The following is a 22,050-nucleotide window of genomic DNA, read 5'->3' as shown; positions in this document are numbered from 1 at the left end:
CCACCATAAATTAGTCTCCGACTGTCTCCTTTAGCTATAGTTTACCCCATATTTAAAACAAATTTCAAGAGAGAGAGATCTATTCATATAGCTTGCTTGCTTACAAACTTCTTACTTACCTTCATATAGCTTGCTTACTTACAAACTTCTTACTTACCTTCAATATAGCTTACTTACAAATCCAAAATTTGCTTCAGAAATTCTGAATCATTAAATACTCTCCAGGTTTTGCATTTATTGCAAGTTTCTACAAAATTAGCCACACAGCTGATTCTTAAATGTTTTGTTGATCAATAAAAGAAGCTTTCCAAGTCCTGATTTTCCAGTCAAATAACCAAATTTTCCTTCATATTATATTACATTGAAAAGTTTGACAAATAAACACTAACTTGCCATTAGTCTCAAAAAGAGTATTTGCTATACCAGCCATCTTTATAAACCATGCATAAATTACCAACTTTCCATCTGTTCAACATCAAGGCTAAATAGAACTTGCAGACAAATCACTCTTTTACACAAAATTGGTGAATAATTTCTTAACGAGTATTTCTCGTAGGAAGGCTTATACGTTGGTTATAAAATCAGCCTCAGCCCTAAGAAACATGCCAAACCTCAACAAATTTGGTTGCATGAGACTGCCCCAAATTTGGGAGACATACATCAGAAGACCTTCAGCCCAACGGCCAAGAATACCTACATAGCCCGCTAGGGGTGGGGTGGGGGGGGTACATCAGGACTTTTAGGAGAAACAATAGTTTCCTCGCTTCTTCCTCATTTACTGTGTGTAGTGCCTGCGTGCACGTGTCTTTAAGTTCCTGTGAAGATGGCAACATGACATTGCTGAAATATTGGAAATATTTATTAAAGTTTAATTTAATTTATATTCTATTGTACGTTGTGAATTCCTTAAGTTATTTAGTAAGCTTAACGAGTATGTTACCATATTTATAGGCTCAAAGAACTTAACAGCTTCATTTATAACAAAAGTCATTCCTACAGCAAATCAAAGAGCATCACCTTTACTTCTAAACCTTATACATAACAATAACACTCCTTTATTTGGCTCAACATGAAATCAACTTCTTGAAATGTGTTAAGAATTTTTGTCTTGAACTTTTTTTTTTTAATCCCAGAAGTGATTTAACAAACTTATATATTTTTTTAAGTATTAAAGTCAATAAAAACACAGGTTTAAAGTTTAATATCAAATCAATTTCGATCAGAATTTTTCAATCTATTCAGTGGAAAAATAAATAAATAAATAAATAAAATGTATTCAAAATTATAATACTAACTAGAAAATCAATAAATCCAACGGGCCGCTTTATCAAAAAATTCCAGACAGGTTGCATTTAACCTCATCTGTCTTGTTCTATAATGGATCATCTGACTCTGTAGTCTGGCAATAATGATGATAAAGTATTGTTATACATTTAATATTTGATATAGTAATTTAAATATTGAATAAATAACTATTTTAAAGAGAAAATATTTAATTATTTTAAAGGGAAAAATGATAACAAAGTTTTCTTCTCATCATTATTACATACCTGTAATGAACAGTTATGCCAAACTTAAACAATAATAGTGATAACTTAGAAACAATCCTGTAAATCACTTTATATGGCAAATTATCAGCATCTAAGCCTGCCTCCTAGAATGTCTTCTCTTAAACCCTAAATTCCCTATAACTTAGTGTCATATCAATATTCATTTCTTCTTTCTGTCCATATTTATGTAACCAGATTCTTCAAGAAAAGCAGTTAAAGGTTTATCATACCCCATCATATGTTTATAAATAACAGGATTCTCAATCATTCGTGGGTCAACCAAGAGTTTTTTTTTCTTGGCAATAAATGTTGTAAGAAGACCAGGAACATCAGGAACATGAACATCAGATGCTGTAAAAGTCAATTTACTCTTTCTATTAAAGAATGTCAAAGTTTCAGCAGTAAATATTTGTTTTCCATGATCAAATGTCAGTTCTGTAACATAATTTGAAGCTACATAATGAATCAGTAGAGGTGTAATAAAAATAAAAATAACACCACCTATTCCTGCTGCAAGTGCTAATGATAAATTTACATTCCACAACTGATATACCAGATAAGGTTGCATAAGTAATCCAATTGCACTAGTAGTGAGTGAAAAACCTTTAACAAATCTTATGATGTTCTTTAGTGATCCAACATATACAATTTCTTGAAATCCAGATTCAACTTTCTTTGCATTACTACTATACAATTTTTTGTTTACTGCTGTAAAGTTGCTAAGTAACTGACATCTTGATACTGATGACAACTGAAATATGAAAATATATTACTATACAATATTCATCTTAATCAAGAAAACAGCCTGTAAAAGTTGTAATCTTAAAAAATAACTTTCTCAATGAATAAAAGCATTTTTAAGATTTCATGTTATTCAAATATTCAAAACATGAGTCATATTTTTAAAGTCTGTCTCAACAGAGACAGACTTTAAAAACATGTAAAACATATAACATATTTTAATATAAATATATTATGTTTTAACATAAAAACATAAAAATTCCATTTTTTTTTAATGATACACAAAATTAAATTTTCACCAAAATAATCCAATTTTTCCTTTCACTTTTTCACATTCATAAATGTTGAAATCTGTCAAACAACTTGCATGTTGACTAACATTTGCAGATTACTCATGATTTTGTTCAGTGTATCTGATATATTATTTGTGGTTTTTCTTAATTGCTAGTAATGTGCAAAAGTTCAATTGTGTATTTCTGAGAATGCATATCATTACAATGGAAATGCTACAGCATCCCACTTATCCATGAGACAGATATTCAGGACAATATAATGTGTAAAGAATGAATGATGTTTGTGTGTATAAAATAAACTGGCTCAAAAACAAAATTCGATTTCTCTTATCAAAAAGCAGACATACTTTATTCTGAATGCAAAGCAGAAGATCACAATGAGATGAGCTTTTCATATATGGTGCATTATTATTCTTATTACTCCAAGATCCCAGGGAAGTCAAAGGCTCATCTAGGAGGTCCATTTATCATACATGCAGCTAATCATAACGCACCTTAAGCACACTCAAATTCTCTGCAGACACCACACTCTCTGGTAAGGCATTCCAATCATTCACAACTCTGCATGCAAAAAATCTGCTTCTCACTCCCCTGCTCACACTGTCTTTATACACTTTCCTGGGATGACCTCTGGTTCTCCACTGATCTCCCACTGTTTTCTGTAGAACCTCTCCAACACTCATCCTATAACAACCCTTTAATAACTTGTAGGTCTCTATTATATCTCCTCCCCTCTTATCCACTAGACTCTGTAAATTACATCCTCTCAATCTTTCCTCATATTTGACATTCCAGGTCAGAAACTACCTTAGCCAGTCGCCTCTGGACCATTTCCAACATCTCTTCATCCCTTTTGAAAACCAGGTGACCAAATCTGGGCACAGTAGTCCATGTGTGGACTAATCAAAGCCTTATACAATGGAACAAAAATCTCTACTTCTACAAGTTAGTGTCCTTCACATCATTCCTAGAAATCTTTGTGTTGTCCTCACAATTTTGGTAATGCATCCCCTAAATTTCAGATCCTTATCCACTATCACCCCAAGATCTCTTATTTCCTCCACCTCCAACAATATATCTCCACTAAACATAAATTCTACATCCCATCTTTGTTGCCCAAATTTTAAAACCTTACTTACATTTTCCAACATTGAACTCTTATTCCCATGTCCAATCACTCAATTTATTCAAGTCTTCTTGTAAGGTAACAACATCTTCTCTACTCTTCATAGTTCGTCCCAACTTTGCATCACCTGCAAGCAACAAAACATCTCCATCCAAATCTTCACCAATATCATTAACATACAAGTTAAACAGTAATGGCTCTAAAACAGATCCCTGAGGTACACCACTAGTGACTTTCCTTTTCCGGGATATTTCCCCCCCCACACACAACTTGCTGATACCTACCAGATAGCCAGTCTCCGATCCAATTCACTAATCTATAATCTACTCTATAATATAAAACGATAAGCCTTTTTTTGTAACGTTTTTGTGTCACGTTTTTTGTCAAGTTATTTGAAACATTTTCAAATAACTGGAGAACCGACCTACCAGTCCGGAATTCGGGGGGGGGAAGCTGCAATCGACAGGAGGGGGGCCCCCTTTCGAATCTTCAAAATTCAAGTCATCTGAATTCAAGGAGAACTGGCCTACCAGTCCGCAACTAGGGGGGGGTGCAGGTGCCAGGAGGGGGGACCCCCTTTCGAATCTTCAAAATTTGAGTCATCAGAATTCAAGGAGACCCGGCCTACCAGTCTGCAACTCGGGGGGCACCGTAGGCACTGGGGGGAGCCCCTGGCACCTACGGTGTACCACATAATATAAGATAATACCATTGTTGTCAACCCAATTCTGGATCCTAGTTCTCACAAGCTTCTCCAACAACTTAACCACAACACCTGACACACAGATAGGGCCTGTAATTTGATGCTCGAGTTCTATCACCTCCCTTATGAAGGAGCACAATCTTGCCGTCCTCAGGAACTTGACCCAGTGCAAGACTCATATTAAAAAAATATGTCAAGGCAGATGTCAACTCCCTGGCACATTCCTTCAGAATACATGGTGATATATTATCAAGTCCCACAGCCTTATTAACATCAAGATTGCTTAACTCCCTATACATCTCTTGCTCACTTACAGTCTCTCCTCATCGCAATCTCTCCATGAAGTCACATTCACAAGAATGAAAGACCTTTAAGAACTGCTCATTAAATATCTCCACTATATCTTCTGCAACAGCTGTCCTTATACCATTTTCTCCAATCAATGTCATCCTTCCATAATCATTCTTTTTTTTTTGCTGGCTACATATCGAAAGAACGCCCTAGGATTCTTTTTTGGCTTCATTAGCTAACTGCTGCTCATATTTCACTTTTGCTACCCTTACCAACCAAGTCACTCTCCTTGCTTTCTCTTAGTAATCTTCATGGAATTGATTATAACCACTCCTGTTATGTTGCCTCCATAATGCCATTTTTCTCTGTATTGCACACTTAATCTCTTCATTCATCCATTTCACACCTACCTTATTTAACCTTCTGACCTTTGGAATACATTTAGAGATTGCTTCTACTAGACAGTTATTGAATATCACCCAAGTAGCATTGATTTCCTTTCCAGCCAACTCCTCATTCCAAGCTACACCTGCAAGCTGTCTCCTGGGCTACTAATAATCACCATCCCATGTAGTTCTACATATACCCTTTCCTCGCAGAAGTCCTCACACTTTTGGCAACCCTGGTAATCGCTTCATGGTCACTCTCACCAATGCCTCATTTATAACAGCATCCTCTGATGTGATGATCAAATCCAAGCTGCTCAATCCTCATGTGTCCTCTCTTATATACTGCCTGAGGTAGTTGTCCCTCAAAAATTCAAGAAACTTATTTTCTTTTTTCTTTAGTTCCAGTTGCTATCTCATCTTCCCAGTCTATACTGCCATAATGAAAATCACCCATTATGATCACCCTTTTCTTATTTGCTTGACTAATTTGATTATACATATCATAGTCACTACCATCCACATTACCAGATCTATAACAACATCCAACCAAATATTTCATTCTATTCACCTCACACCAAAACCACTCAAATGCAGTCCAACACTCTTCTTCAGCTATAACTTTTTCTCTATCATCAATAGCACTCCCCATCCCCCCTTTTTACCCTTTCTATCCTCACGAAACACATCATACCCTTCCATCTCTATCCCTGTCAGGATGTCATCCATACCCAGCCATGTCTCACTTATTCCAACAATTTTTGCGTGAACAGACTCAATTAATGTAACCATTTTATCTGCCTTGTTTCTTACACTTCTAGCATTTGTATCCAAACACAGCAGCTTATTCCTGGATCTAGTTCCACTCATTCGAAGCTCAACTCAAACCATTTCCCTTTTTCCTTCTTCATTTTAGAACCCTCTTTAAATCCAACTGTTTCCTCTTGATCCCAGTCATCCCTTTCCTTTCATGTCTACACATGCATTCACATCCTCTTGGAGCATCCATCATTCTCACGCTGTGTTTCCCTGTCAACCCTGAGCCTTCCCATTTCCCTGTTCATCTTGCACACCCGTTCTCTCATTCTCTATACTTATGGCACTCACCTGTCTTACTCTCCTGCTTTTCCACATCGCTTCACACTTGATCAGATTCATTCTCTGTACTCACTTCTCTACCTTCCAGCAGCAGCAGTCTCTCCAAGCACCTCACACCAAAACCACTCAAATGCAGTCCAACACGCTTATTCAGTTCACTTCATCCTTCAAACTCATTCCACACATTAACAAACTCACTCCTTTCTCCTCACACATTTCCGCTAACATATCATTTATAATCCTTGCTCTCCGTATCATCTCACCACTGTCATACCTAGGCAACATGCTTACTACCTTTCCTATCACACTATTCTCTTTTATACTTCTAAGCAACCTCCTGATATCCAATATGATGTGTTCTTTGTTTGCAGTCAAGTCATTTGTCCGTATTACCACTACCAACTCTTTTGTTTGCTTCCTTCTCATATCCAATGCCTCAATCACTCTACTCATTTTACCTCCAGCAAAACACACCTTTAATAATTGAATCACCATATAACGCCACTCACAAGTCTTTCATTAGCTCTTTTATACCAACGTTATTTGTTTTTAAAAAAAAAAAAAAAAAAAAAAAAAAAAAAGACTTGTTTCATATAGTAAAGATCTGCCTCATACCATAGACAGTGGAAATGTAGTATTCACATGATAAATATTATTATTATGGCACAGGCAACTCCATGGAGTCCAAAAAAAGTCACTGTGCTTGAACCAAACTATCCACACTTTTGTAACCCACAGTTTGTGGGTAACAAAAGTTGATTCACAAAAGCAGATAGATTGATAACAAAAGTTGTCAATCCATCTGCATAGCAAGCATTCCACATACTACCACTATCTTGGTCACCTCTGGATCCTCTTCACTACTTCTTCAACTTCAAGAAACCTAAGTAACCAGACCTGTGCACAGTAATCTGGATGTATCATTCGTAAAGAGGAATGATGACTTCCTTACTGTGTTCTTCAATAAATAACCAAATGATTGTATGAATCACCTTGCCACCTTACTACTACTACTACCACTATTCCCAAATCCTTAGCTTCATCAATTTCCTGGAGTACAATTCCATCAATGTGGTACACAGCTTGTAATCTTTTTATCCTAAAATGCATAACTTCATGCTTTTCCACATTAAAGTGATACCCATTATCTTCTGCCCGTACTGTCAGCCTATTTAAATCATACTACAAGCTCCCTACATCATATACTATCGAATTATGAATCAGCAACAAACAAATGAAGATTTCCCTTCAAATTATTTCCAATAATGTTTATGTACTGCTGGTTACCTGCTTTCTCCTGAATTCTATTCCTCTATATACTATTTTTTGGTATCTGTCTACCCTGGCATCCTTATCACTAGTTTCATATCTATCCCCATTTGTACCAATTTGCATAATAGTTCCATTCTATCCTGTCAAATGTCACTGCAAAATTCCACAGTGTCACCATGTAGCCATTCCCATTATCCAACTTGACTGTTACTTTATTATAAATTTAGTAAATTATTAAAGTCATTTGTACAATACAATAACCCTTCCCAAAGCCATGTTGCAACCACCCCTTCCTGAAATCTGTTTTGATCAACTTGTCCAATACTTTTACAGCCACTCTTAAGATAGTGATGGTCTATAATTTGCTACCACAGTCTTGAAACCATTTTTGTGCAGAGGTACTATTTTGAATTCCTTCGAATCCCTTGAAACTTGACCAGAGCTGAGACAAGTTCAAACAGCCTAAGTTAGAGGCACTGCCAGTTCCTTTGTACATTCTCATAAAATGCAAGCTGATATCCCATGTAGTCCCATAGCAGTGGAGTCGCATGTCCATTTTGGTTGGGTGTACTGTTGTGTGAGTTATGCAACCTGTGTTACAAAATTCACGTCAATTTGACCGTATGATTGCATTTTTATCGAAGTATGAAAGTTTTGAGAGTGCATAGTGCATCAGCGCTCATCTTAATTGATCCAATGTAATTAATTGCAACATAATTTGGATACTTTAATTTATCAATTAATTGTAACCAAATCTGCATAGAGTAGGAAAACAACCTGTTATGTCTGAATTACTCAAAGGTGAAAATATGTGAACCATTATTTATAAGACGTGAGAATGGGAAATGAAAGGAAAAAATAAGTGTGAGTAGAAATACTTTTATTAATGGCAAGCGAATTATAAATAATGAACATTTGTGATATGTGTGTCACATAAGTTGCTGGTTAGAGCAAATAGCATGTGATCCTATAACGTTTAGACATGAATAACTGAATTTATGATGGTATAATTAAAAAAAAAAACGTATGAAGAGAGGAAAAGAAATTTGTTTGCAAAGTATAAATAACTAACCAATAATAAACAGCCACTAATAAATTTAGTAGTTCAGTTAGGAACTATAGGGAGAGGCTAATCCAATTAACTAATAATGTTGATCGGATGATTCATTTAGGTATGGCAGGAAGACAGAGGTTTGATGGAGCAGCAAATCTCATAAAATTTGTTGTGCATGTCATGTGTACTTCTCTGGTTTATGTGTATTTTGTTCTGTTTTCTAAGAATTTTCTTTTATTTACTGAGACTCGGTCTACATTTAATGCAATAATAGCATACATAATATCCAATAATTATCGGAATTATCCACACTTTCAGGAATCCTACATTCATTAGTTTTTTTTTAGTGTCAGTAGCTCTTCTGTCTTATCAATCTTACATATGCTGGTATTTTGTTGTAGATCAACAACTTCTTATAATACACAGAAGTGTTCATTTTTAGTCAGGAATAGATATATTTTTACTGTCTGTTGTTTCTGAAGACTAGAATAAAAATGTCCCTATACCGTTAAAAACTTTCCGACCTCAAACAGATGCTATACTGCACAAGCAGGAAAAACAATTAGCTTTGTTTATCACTAAATACAGTAAACAAATACATAACATCTGTGTACTATATTTAGGAACAGTGTAAGACAACTCGAAAGACACACTTAATGGAAAACACTTCACTCCCACAGGCTATGCTGCATACATGTGAATAGAACAGATTTATTGTAGCACAAAACATAACACCTGATTAAACACATTTGTCCTAACATCAGCTTTCAAATTTTCAGTTCCAGAAAATATGTGTAACAGCTGTTTGTAATACAGCCACTGGATATAGAAAGTGCTTAAGTGATACAAACACTTAACAAATGTTAATTTTAGAAATAAAATTCTACCACAGAAGTTGGACTAACATGCTATATATACTTTATGAAAATGCAACTGCTCGACGTGGAAGCGACATATATATGCTAAAAGCTAGTACCTCCGAGGGAATGAAGGAACGACAGACACCCAGGTGCGAACGTGACAAAGTGTAATATAATTTTAAATATGGAAAGCATAAAGGTCAAATGAATAATAGCTATGCTTCACACATGCCATATTTTTGAGAAACAAAGGGTTTATGTTTCTTGGTGAGGTTAGATTATCATTAGCAAATACAAGAATGAGACAGATAATATGAATTTTGATATGATTTTTAAATACAGCCTTATATAATTCACACAGAAATCAGAAAAAGTAATCACTTGGGAAATTATCATTTTTACAGAAATCAAAGAAAGGCTGAAATAACTCGTTTTACTTACTTTATTTATACACAAGTTCCAGTCGTCTGTTTTTCTTTAGGAATTGTGTTAGCACATCATCATAAAATGAAGGTTTTTTCCTTTAGTTCCATCATCAATGGCTTTTCAATAGCGATTAAGCATAGGCTGCACAGCCTTTCCTGCGTTTGTGTTCCTCTATAACATATGTATTCTCTTCATAGCTGAAAAAGAACGTCTTGACTGTAGCAGTAGAGCTTGGAATCAATATGACAAGGTCAGCTAGCTTATAAATTTCCTTGAATGCAACATGAAGTTGATTTTCTTACATGAATTTTAATAGGTGATGCACTAGCTTCCTCGCAAATTCTTCAGAAGAAAAATAGTACTTTCAGTTCATTTTTCAAGTGAATGTAGTCAAAAACTGGGCTATAGAAATCCTTTAAGTTTTCTAAATTACATCAGGAAACATCTTCACATACTGACCACATCTTTCACTACAAAGGAGTTGAAAAAATTCAAGTTTCAAAAGTGAAGAGTATCTTTCTTTCATCTGCAGACACATGCAGTCGACTATTCCCTGGTATAATCGAAGGCATAATTCCTGGTATAATTCTCCATCTCTTCCGGCCCTTTTCATCTTCTTAGGTCTTGACTTATGAACTGTACACTTCTCCTTTGATAGAGAAACCCAAATATTATGAAATCCATGTTCCCTGTCATTCTTAAGCTGTTTCATAGTGTCATGCACTTTTTTACAACAGTGCAATATATCATAGGATGAAGTTTGCAATATGTTATTCAAGACATCGGTATAGCCAAATAAAACAGAAAAAACATTTCTAGCAACAAATTGTTTGAAAATCTTGCAAAAAACTATGAGCTTTGATTACAGCATCCATGTCCCATTCCCCAGAATTTTCCACTATGTGTTCAAAAAATTCAATGAGTCGATTTCTCTGACATTTTACTGTGATTGTTAAACTGGAAGTAAAGTTCCATCTGGTTGGTGCGACAGAGGATAATTTTTTAGCAACAAAATCTTGTAAAGCATTTATTTTTTTTTGATGATTTCGAAAAATATGTTGCCAATGGATTGATAGTTTGGAAAAACAATCCACATTCCTTGATATTTGAGAGGCTTTGCTCAGAACTAAATTCAAAACGTGGGTATAGCAATGTGTAAATATTGCTAAAGGATATGCCTTGATAACCTTCCACTGTAAGCCATTAATATGGCCATTCATTACACAGGCACCATCATAAGTTTGATCGACTAACTTGTCTTTGATATTAAATTCCTCAACTGTTTACAACATCTTTAAAAAGACCACTAGACGTTCTATTATCACTTATGTCTATAAATCTGATGAACCATTCATGTATTTGCCCATTACGAACAAAACGGAAAACAATTGATAGCTGTGATTCGACATGACATCAGATGTTTCACCAAGAATTATGACCACAAATGTAGTAGCAGGAATTTCTTGTTTTATAGCATCTTTAACCACATCAGATATACTGCTCTTTTTTTATAGCATCTTTAATCAGATCAGAAATAATAATATCATTTTGTACTGTGGAAGAAGTTCCTTGAAATACAGTCGAATCCTTTAAATGTGTCTAAAAGAGGATCATACTAAAGGAGTACATTTAAAAAGTCTACACCCTCTGTCCAAAAAGAAACCGAACTTTTCGAAAATAGAAGAAACTAGTGGCGTCACCCGTTGTATCTTTTTGTTGTGCACAACATTTTGACCGAGAGTTTGGGCCTTCGTAAATTGAATTCACGATTTGTTCCCCACAAGTTGACCGACGACCAAAAATATATCGAATTGAACACTGCAAGGACCTCATTAAAACCGATCGTAAGGACTCAAACTTCCTTGAAAGGATTGTTACTGGTGATGAAATGTGGTGTTTTGATTATAAGCCTGAAATGAAGCACCAGAGTGCTGAGTGAAGACCACCAGAAGAGGGCATCTGAAAAAAAGTCACTTGGAGAAGTCAAAAAGCAAAGACAATGCTGATTTGTTTCTACGATTCCAAGAGCATTACCCACAAAGAATTCCACTTGGCCAAATGGTCAATGGTGAGCTTTATCTTGAAGTTTTGGAGCGATCAATAGTGAGAATTCGTCATGTATGGCATGAATATCGTGGTGTTTTATTTTCTATCAGCTGGTCACTTTTGCACGATAATGCACCATCTCATCGTTCGAACATTGTGAGGCAGTTTTTGATAAACACCAAGTCTGTGTGTTGGATCACTCACCGTATTCATCTGATTTAGCACCCTGTGACTTCTTTCTCTTCCCCAGACTTTATTTGCCGATGAAAGGAAAGCGATACTACACCATTGAAAATGTTCAAGCGGCAGTAACCACGACCCTCAACAGTATCCCAAAAACTGATATAATAATGAATTAATTGACCATGCCAAATGCTGTATCAAAGCTGAGGGAGAGTATATTGATCGAAATAAATTATTTGAATAATTATAATTGGCCTGTGTTTTATTTTCTATCAAAAGTTCGGTTTCTTTTTGAACAGGAGGGGGGTGTATATAATTTCCTCGATTAGTTGAATCTTCAGACTTATCATGACCTCTCAAAGGAAGCCCTTGTTTAGCCAAATAGCATACAGCATCAATTAATCTTTTTAAAATGTCTATTTTTCTTTACCTGTTCATTATGACAGGTAACTTCAGTTTTTCTTTGTTTGTCAATGAGAGTGTCAATTCTTCATTTTCCAAACATCTTGAGATTTAAAAATGATTGAACATGTTTACATATTTACCAATAAACAGATATTGTGGTTCCCGCCTGGCCGGCGTGGTGGGAGTGAGATTGCAACATGTGCATGGTTGCTTATTTACTTATACTTACACATATTTGATCCCAGTCTTATTTTTGCGCATCGACATACAAGTGAGCGTTAATGTTCTAAAATTCATCAACATACATATCATAATTCAATCGTTATTCATTCACGAACTAAACTTCTCTATGTTGAAGAGTTGAGCAGGGCTGGTAGTTTTGTACATCCTATAGAAATACGTGAATAGGTATATTATTTAGACTTATTACTTTTGTTTACTGACTTCAATTTTAATTATTTTGTTACAACCCCAGTAACCACAATGGCAGCTTCAGATTCTAAAAAGAAATGCAGACAATCGTTAGAATATTTAAAACTTGGGTTTATTGTTTCATTAAGAAATGAAACGAGACCTATGTGTCTTTTTTGTGAAAAAACTTTTAGTAACGATGCAATGAAACCAGAAAAAATGAAAAATCATCTTCAAAGATGATCTTTCATTTTTTTAAAGAACTGAAAGAGAAATACCACATCGACCAACTATAAAACATTTATGAAAGCACCTGCCAAAGCTGACAATAAACAAGGATTAACAGCATCCTACAATATTTCTTTTAATATAGCAAAAAAAAGGAAAACCGTATACAAATACAGAGGACATTGTTTTACCTGCAATCAAAGAAGTAATTGAAACAACAATGAAAAAAGATTCTGGCCCTATTTTAAAATGCTTACCATTGAGTGTGAATGCCGTGAAAAGACGTATTGGTGAAATGGCTGAAGATGTAGAAAAAACTGTAGTATCAGAACTCAAAAATAGCAAGTTCTTCATCCAACTTGATGAATCTACATTTGATAGTTCTATTCTTATGGCTTATGCAAGATATTATAGTAAAAACAAACATCAAATTATTGATGAATTTTTATTTGCAAAATATCTTGAAAGTGATGGAACGGGGTTGACAATTTTTCAGCGATTGAAGGAATATTTAAATAAGTATGATATTCCATTTACTAATATAACAGCAGTAGCCACAGATGGCTCACCTGCAATGGTAGGCCGTTATCGAGGTTTCGCTGCCTTTCTGAAAGAAAAAGTTCAGTGTACGTACTATTCACTGTGTGTTGCACCGAAACCATTTGGTGGCAAAAACTCTCAGTGACGAACTGCATGATACTCTAAGAGTGTGTATTAAATCTATTAATCAAATTAGAGCTAATCCTCTTAAATTGTGATTGTTTGCCAAACTTTGTGAAAAAAATGATGAAGTATCAAACCCATTACTCTTGCATACTGAAGTAAGATGGTTGTCTAGAGGTGCAAGTCTACAAAGATTTGTTGAGTTGTTTGACTCACCCCTAGAGTTTCTTACAGATGTTAATTTGTTTTTGAATGATGAATTGAAGAGAAATAAGAATCATATTTTCTACTTGGCGGACTTATCTTCAAAATTTAATGAGGTACAGACCCGTCTACAAGGTAAAGATGTCACGATTATTCAAGCTCGGACGATTCTTTTAGGCTTCCAAGCTAAATTAGCCTTATTTAAATCATCATTCTTACGAAAAGATTTTCAGTACTTTTCAAATTTACGGTAACTGGAAGTAAAAGATGAAGACTTAGAAATATATACAAACATCTTCAAAATTTGAGCGATGATTTTAAATTGCGCTTTGCAGATTTTGAAAACATGCACATTCCAGATTGGGTTATCATGCCATTTTCTGCAGATATTGAAAATATCGAAGGTAACTTACAAGATGAACTTATTGAATTTTCAGTTGATCTTGAAGCTAAGATGTTTTTTAAAAATAGGACTTTAAGGACAAATATAAATGATGTAGAAAAATATCCAAAACTTTCTGAAGTGGTACTTCCCTTTTTGCTTGCATTTCCAAGCACGTACATGGTTGAAGCTGGTTTCAGCCATGTTAATTCCATTTTAACAAAGCAAAGAAATAAGCTAGATACAGAATTCCGTGGCGATTTAAGGCTGAAACTTACTAATTTTGAACCCAACATTGCTAATCTTGTAAAGAGTCACGAAGCACACCCTTCACATTGACAACATTAGTAAATTGTATGCTGAGTTAATAATTTATATAAGGAAGATTGTATTATTGTTAATTTGTTATCTAAATTAAATTAATATTTTATATATTATTTATCCCTCCTGTCAAATATATAATGTTAAGAAGGACGTCAAAAAATAAAAACGTATCCCTTTGACATTAAGCCAATATAATAAGATATACTATATTATACATACAATAAACACTGTAACTATAAAATAAACAAAAAACTCACATAAGCGTCTTTTGTGATTGTCCTATTATAATTATATAATAGTGAAATAGAGGGGATCGATAAAAAGTCAAGAAACTCTTGAAGGGGTCAACGGTCAAAGAAGTTTGGCGACCCCTGCTCTAGAGAATAATAAACAAGGCCAACAAAAAAGTCTTTATCACACTTCAGTTAACCATTCTACTGTACTTTATTGTGAAATAGAGAAGTGTCTCATATACTCAGCTTTTGCATCTTTGTGCATGCTCTGTAAATTTGGAAGAGAAGGACAAGGATTACCTCCTTCGAGTACAGTCATACAATCCAAATACATATAATACTGTACATTGTAGTTCTATCTATATTATATGTAAAAACTTGTCAGTTTTTACATATAATATAGATAGAACTACAATGTCAGTTCACACTTCACACATGCAAAACACATGAAAATCAGAAAACAAAAACAGCAACTCACGACAATGTTCAAATGGATTAGTTGACACAATAACCAATCACAGCCTCTAGGTGCTATTATCTCAGTACTCACCCAGTCGAGCTTTCTCAGCAGTTTAAAACTACTAGAATGCTAATAATAAAAATTATTACTATCACATAATAGTAATAATTTTTATTATTACTATTATGTGACACCTCCAGAGAGTCTAAAGACTCATTGAGGGAGAGTGTGCCAACAGCATCAAACAATTCAACTTCTTCCAACTACTAACCACACTCAAACTTGCTTAACTTTTTGGCACGAGCCATTAGTAGCAGAGGCTCTACCCATCGACCAACCTTTGCTGGCAAAGGTTGGTTGATTGTCAGAAAATTTTGACCTGCTGCACCCTCTTTACATCTTTTCAAAGGGCTCAAAGGTGTATGTATTTTGAAAGCACATCCGGACTATTAACACAAATGTGATGCAATGTTTGTGCGTCGAAAAGTGCCCTCTTCATGAAGCACTAAAGCTTCATTGCCCTGATGAAGAGCCCAATGAAACATTAGTATTATTACTATTATTTCGGGCTACTCCAGGGAGTCCTTAGACTCATCGAGGGAGGCCCTAAACATCATGTCCACACAACTATTCGACATTCTCACAGTATCTATCATACCTTGCCTTGAACTCGCACACTGTCATAGCACCTACAAAACTCTGGCAGCTTATTCCACTCATTTACCACTCTAAAAGTAAAGAACCCAGCTCTAACACCCCTGCTAACCACACTCTTGCCCAGCTTCCATAGGTGTCCCCTAGTTCTTCCACCAGTCCTGATCTCAAAAATATTCTCTGAAATAATCCTACAGAATACTTTTAGCAATTTGAATGTTTCAATCATATCTCCCCTTTTCCACCTATCAAGTAGTTTCTGCAACCCACAAATCTTCAACCTGTTCTCATATGGTTCATTCCATAGACCTGCTATCATCTTAGTCACTCGCCTCTGGATCCTCTCCACCTCCTCCCCATCAAGAAGGAACCAAGGTGACCAAAATTTGGGCACAGTAGTCGAGATGAGGTCTTGGTACAGAGGTATAATAACTTGCTTGTCTCTGCTCGTCAAGGTATTTTTTAACAACCAAGTGAGTTGATGAGCTGCAGCTACTTTTGCAATGTGCCCCCTAAACTTCATCTCCCTATCCACCAACACTCCCAAGTCCCTGGCCTCATCAATCTCTTGGAGTACAGTTCCACCAATGTGGTATACTGCAGCTAATCTTTTCACTCCAAAATGCATAACCTTACATTTTGCCACATTAAAATGACACCCATTCTCCTTAGCTAGAACTCCAATCTATCTAAGTCATCTTGCAAGACTTTGACATCTTCTGCATTCACTATCGCCCCTACTCAACTTTGCATCATCAGCAAAAAATGAACTGTTCCACTTAGATCCTTCCCTATATCGTTAATGAACAGATTAAACAGCAGTGGTCCAAGAACAGAACCCTGTGGCACACCACTAGTCACAGGCCATCTTTTGGACTCTACTCCTGAATAAACTACTCTTTGATATCTCTCCATCAACCACCCACCTATCCATCTCACCAACCCTATATCCATTCCCATATGTTCACATTTCCCTTATCCAGTTCAGCCATCACTCTGTTATAAAACTTGAGCAAGTTACTGAGGCATGATCTACCTTTCACAAAGCCATGCTATCCCTTGTACAGTATCTCATTTTCATCAATCCATTCCTGTATTTTTCCCTTGACTACTTTCTCCAAGACCTTGACAATGACTCCTGATATGCTGATCGGTCGGTAATTTGCCACCATAGTCTTGTATCCTCCTTTATGCAGTGAAACTATTTTCCCCTCTTTCCACGCCTTCGGGACTAAACCAGACCCGAGACTCAGATTAAACAACATGGTCAACGGCACTGATAATTCCTTAGCCGCTTCATGCAAGACCCGTGCCGGTATACCATCCAATCCCACAATGTATTCACATTAAGGTTCTGTAATAGACTATTCACCTCCACTTCATTCATCACAATTTCCGTATAAACTAATGGTTCCTTCATTTTTTCAATGTCACCACCTGGATGATATACTTTTGCAAAGTGCGCGCTCAGTAACTCCACTACATCGACTGGTTCAGTGACCTCCTTACCATTAAACACAGTATACTGTGTTTAATTTTATGAATCACATGAACCCATGAAACAAAGTCTTTAATGGGAATAAATGCAAAAATATAATATCGGTAATACTGATATTTCGTGGATGAGCACCGCACACCCAAAATCTTTACCCCTGTCCCATAGCTATGTTTGCACTGAGATTCTACAATGTCTTGTATACTTTAAATTCATCAACCTCTCTTCTCTCATCAGTTCCCATCACATCTATCACAGCAATATTCTCACTTGGATGACATACCATTGCAAAGTAGTCACTCATTAACTATTTTGTCTGCGTCTGTCATCTCACTGCATTAGTTCTCAAAAGTCATCATCCATATCATTCTTCAACTTTTAGGTGGGAGATGAATTGTACTGCCCAGTGTGAGACCATTGTCCTGCTAATTGGAGGCTTGATGGTTTGGAAAAGTTCCATGTTCCATGAGAAGAGTTTCCAGACTATGTAAAAAATAAATTAAAAATACAAAAAATACATATAAATAGAAAAAATCCTTGTCCGTCCATGATACAAAATGTACTACAGGGTGTTCGGGATAAATTTGACAGTTTCGTAAGGAAAAAGAAAATCTTCTTTGTATCTATTAAATTTAATGAATTGACAAAAAAACATTACAGGCAGAGTTAATTACAATACTATCAACAAGATTTACTCAAAATAACCACCATTAGCATCGATCACAGCTTCAATTCTGCTTCGGAACCTCGAACAAGCTGATGCTACAGTCTCCCTGGGAAGGGCTGCAAAAACTGTTTTAATTCTATCCATTAACTGGGCTTTTGTATTACTGGAAGTGCGATTGGTGTCTTTTTCAACTGCGCCCCATACAAAATAATCCATGGGGTTAAGGTCTGGGGAGTTTGGAGGCCAAACATTTGGACTGGTGAAGTCGTAGAAATTTTCAGACAACCATTTTTGACTTTTCCCAGAGGTGTGGCAAGGGGCCGAATCCTGCTGCCATACATATGGCCTACCATTGGCTACCCTTGTTATCCAGGGCTTGACTACAGTTAGCAACTCCACGAACAAAGCCCGAATTCCAATGCCAGGGTTCTTCAACACCTGTTCCTGTAGATTTGCGAGGAATTCTGCTGTATGAACGCAATCAGATCGTCTGCTAGGGATCTTTCTTCTTGCTACATCCTCGTAGTCACCATTGCAAGTCTCTAGTTCATGCCTGATTGTTTTTACTGTATTCAGGGAGCATTGGGCAGCAGTCGTAATATCCTTATTTTGATGGCGGGCACGAATCATCATGATACAAGTTATTCTCTTCCATGATTCAGGTGGGTTCCAGCTATCCATCCTTTCTGACATCTTGTATATGAATGAAGAAGGGTCCAAACTTTTAAATGAAGAGAAGTGTGTGTTAATACATGTAACTTACGGAAAAATATAATTAATTATAAATATGTCAAATTTATCCCGAACACCCTGTATATGTTTGCAAATAACCTTTTCTGGGTTATTTGCAAACCTATATTTCCCTCCCATTTGGGTGGGAGCAACATAAATAAAATACTTGCCACAAAATAAAAGAACTCTTTGGGATTTCCTTTGGCCTGATTGCCAGCTTCCTCACTGATCATTTATTCACTTCCACACAGGTGTGTCATGGTGGATGGCTTCCTGCTATCAGATTTCCCCCATCAATGCTGTAGTGCCCCAGGGTTCCGTATTCTCACTCACACTCTTCCTCCTTTACATTAATGACCTCCTTTCTCTGATTTCAAATCATATTCACAGCTCACCGATGACAATGCTATTCATTCCTCTTCCTCATTCGATAAACCACGCAGTACTTTTATGTTAGATGTCTCAGGATCTTCCATAACCAGCAACTTAAACACTGACCTCCTTAATATCTTCAATGGGGTGAAGACAACTAAGTAAATTTCAATACAAAAAAAAAAAAAAAAAAAAAAAAAAAAAAAAAAAAAAAAAAGCCTGCTGATAATGTTCCAGTTTCCTTTCAAGATTAGCTTTCTCTTCTTGGGTTGATTGTCACATCCAGTTTATCCTTATCACTTACATATCCTACGTAGCATGTAAAAAGATTGGTATTTCTTTTCTGCTCTAACCATTACTTTTCTTCCTCTGAAATCCTAACACTTTAAGTCAGATCCAACCAACTTTGAAGTACTGTTCCCACATTTGGGATGGAACACCCAAGACCTCCTAAGAATTTTTGATGATATTCAGAAGAGGGCAATCTGCTTAATAGATGATCCTGATCTCAGAGACTCCCTTCAGTCACTTTATCATAAGCACTCTGTTTCAGCGCTGTGCCTTTTCTATAGGTACTTCCACGTACATTGCTCCTCTCAACTGGCTGTAAACATCCCTCCACTTTTTTCTAACCATATAAGAACTACAGCAGCCACTGGCCAACACATATGCTGTCCAGCTCTAGACACACCAAACTTCAAAATCTTCTGGAACAATCTTCCCACTACAGTTTTTTCCCACTGGGTACAACAATCTTTAAGAAACATATCAGCAGGCTACATATTCTACCTTAATCACTTGCTTGTGTTATAGGTCCTGTGACCTTTCATGTGGGAGCATTATAGAAAAAAACAATAAATAAAATAAAGTAAGAGTGGTTGAAGTAGAGGACTAACTGTAAAATGAAGGTGATATAATATGTAATTCAAAGTTCAACAATGATCAAGTGAAAAATCAGCATTATGATGATTTACAACAGGTCACTCAGCCTCATCATCCACATAGATGATGGAAGAGAGAAGAAGAAGACAACAGGTCACCAGCAATTACAAGAACAGCACTTAATAAATATGAGCTCCACACTATATTTAAACCACATATCAAATTAGCCCTCAACCACTTAGCTAAGGCCAAAGTCCATCCTTTATTACATCCATGAGTATATGAAGTGCACGAATGTACATTCATGACCTGACATACTGTGGACAGACAGGAATATCTATTGACCCCCCCACCACCTTGGAGATCATCATTCCTGGTACCCTTGGCCTACAGCAGCAACCAATCTTATATTTTGTCCTATTGTCTGCCACAAAAGAACTGCCATCTGCCTTAATAACTACTAGTCTTGTTGGTTGATACCTGCAATCATGAGCAGTATCATGCCCCCCCCCCCCCCTCCCACCAGCTTGTCCACTCTATCCACTCTAAAACTACTAAACCTATCACATTCTATCCCTGTATGTCATCTGCTGTTAGCCAAATCTCACTATAATGAATACAGATTTTGGCAATTGCACTAACCAATGTTTAAAACTCCTTCCTCTTATTCCTGATACTTCTAGAGTTAGTATATGGAAACTATAACATCCCCCTTAGACCCCAACCACTTTTACATCCTGAACTGACAATCCCTTTCATTACTGTTATCTGTTTTTCTGCATTTATTGTTCATCACATGCTCATTCGCTTCATCGATGCCTACACACACACACACACATCTACCTTAATTTCTTTAATTTTCCTGACCTTGCACTTCCATACCCGATGAACAAAGTTCTGAATCCATTCAAGTGCAGCCCAGCAGCATTATACAAATCCTTCCATCCATCAAACTCAGACCACCATAAGTCCACAAACTCTACACTAGTACTGCATGACCTGCACATTGATTCATTTGCTATCACTGCCCTCTTCCTCAATTTTCTTCTCTCACGGTATGACAGTAGATTTAAATCTTCACACTCCTGCTTTTCTGTTTTGCTACTTCCAATAACTTTTTCACTCTTCTCTCATACAATATTTTTCACCTTTCATATTATTGGTGTCAGCTAAAACAATCAATTCTAACCTATTACCTTTTTTACATCCTGACAGCTTCACTAATATTAAGTTTCACACCGGGGAAACAAGATTTCCCTGTTGCACCTTCATGAAGTACTCCTCTTATCACAGAAACACCATAAAAAATTATCTCCTTATTCTTTTCTCTCATTTATTCATATGATCTTTTTTTTTTACTTTTGTATCTCGTGTTTTTTCCAGTTGCCAAAATGAGTGTCTGGAGTAAAAATAGGGATAGACAAGCAGGAGGTGTTTAGCAAATTACGGTTAAGCATTTTGAATAAAACATATCAATGCGAATACAGCCTAGGGATTGGATGAGACATCAGCTCGTATGTAAGTGACTGACATATTATTGTCAGTCACTTACTCGAATGATTTTGACTTTTACTGAGGTATGTTCATGTTAAAAGTTTAATGAAATGAAATAGCACTAGGAAAGGATTAAAATTAGCATTTAATGCTTCCAATATTGCACTATAACAGTACTCCTAGTGCTGTTTCGCTTCATTAAAATTTTAACGAGTTTCTCCCAGCACTTAAGCCTTAATAAATAGATACTGAGGTATTCTGCAAGTTCAAATCTTTCAGTGCTGTCCTTTATAATACAATAAAGAGAACTGAGAATCAGCAAAAGGTCACATATGTTAAAAAAAAAGTTCAGAAGAATAGAAGAGAGGTCTCAGTTGATTACTTTAGCTATTTGATCAAAAGGATACTATTGTTA

The 22,050-nt window shown here is 36.0% G+C and overlaps 1 protein-coding gene across 1 annotated transcript in view; it reads right to left on the bottom strand.

The window, feature by feature from the left end:
* Positions 1-1,003: 1,003 nt before the first annotated feature.
* The window catches only part of LOC150110072 (transmembrane protein 70 homolog, mitochondrial), a 29,017-nt gene continuing 7,970 nt past the window's right edge, over positions 1,004-22,050 (bottom strand). Inside the window, exon 2 of the mRNA XM_090391126.1 lies at positions 1,004-2,301. Coding sequence (XP_090247252.1) covers positions 1,711-2,301 — 591 coding nt within the window. The 3' untranslated portion in view covers positions 1,004-1,710. The remainder of the gene's footprint in view (positions 2,302-22,050) is intronic.

This window comes from Typopeltis vanoorti, chromosome 1 (assembly GCF_054136105.1).
Source record: "Typopeltis vanoorti isolate ZY-2024b chromosome 1, IOZ_Tvanoo_1.0, whole genome shotgun sequence".
NCBI lineage: Eukaryota > Metazoa > Arthropoda > Arachnida > Uropygi > Thelyphonidae > Typopeltis > Typopeltis vanoorti.
This window is presented reverse-complemented; position numbering and strand designations above follow the sequence as displayed.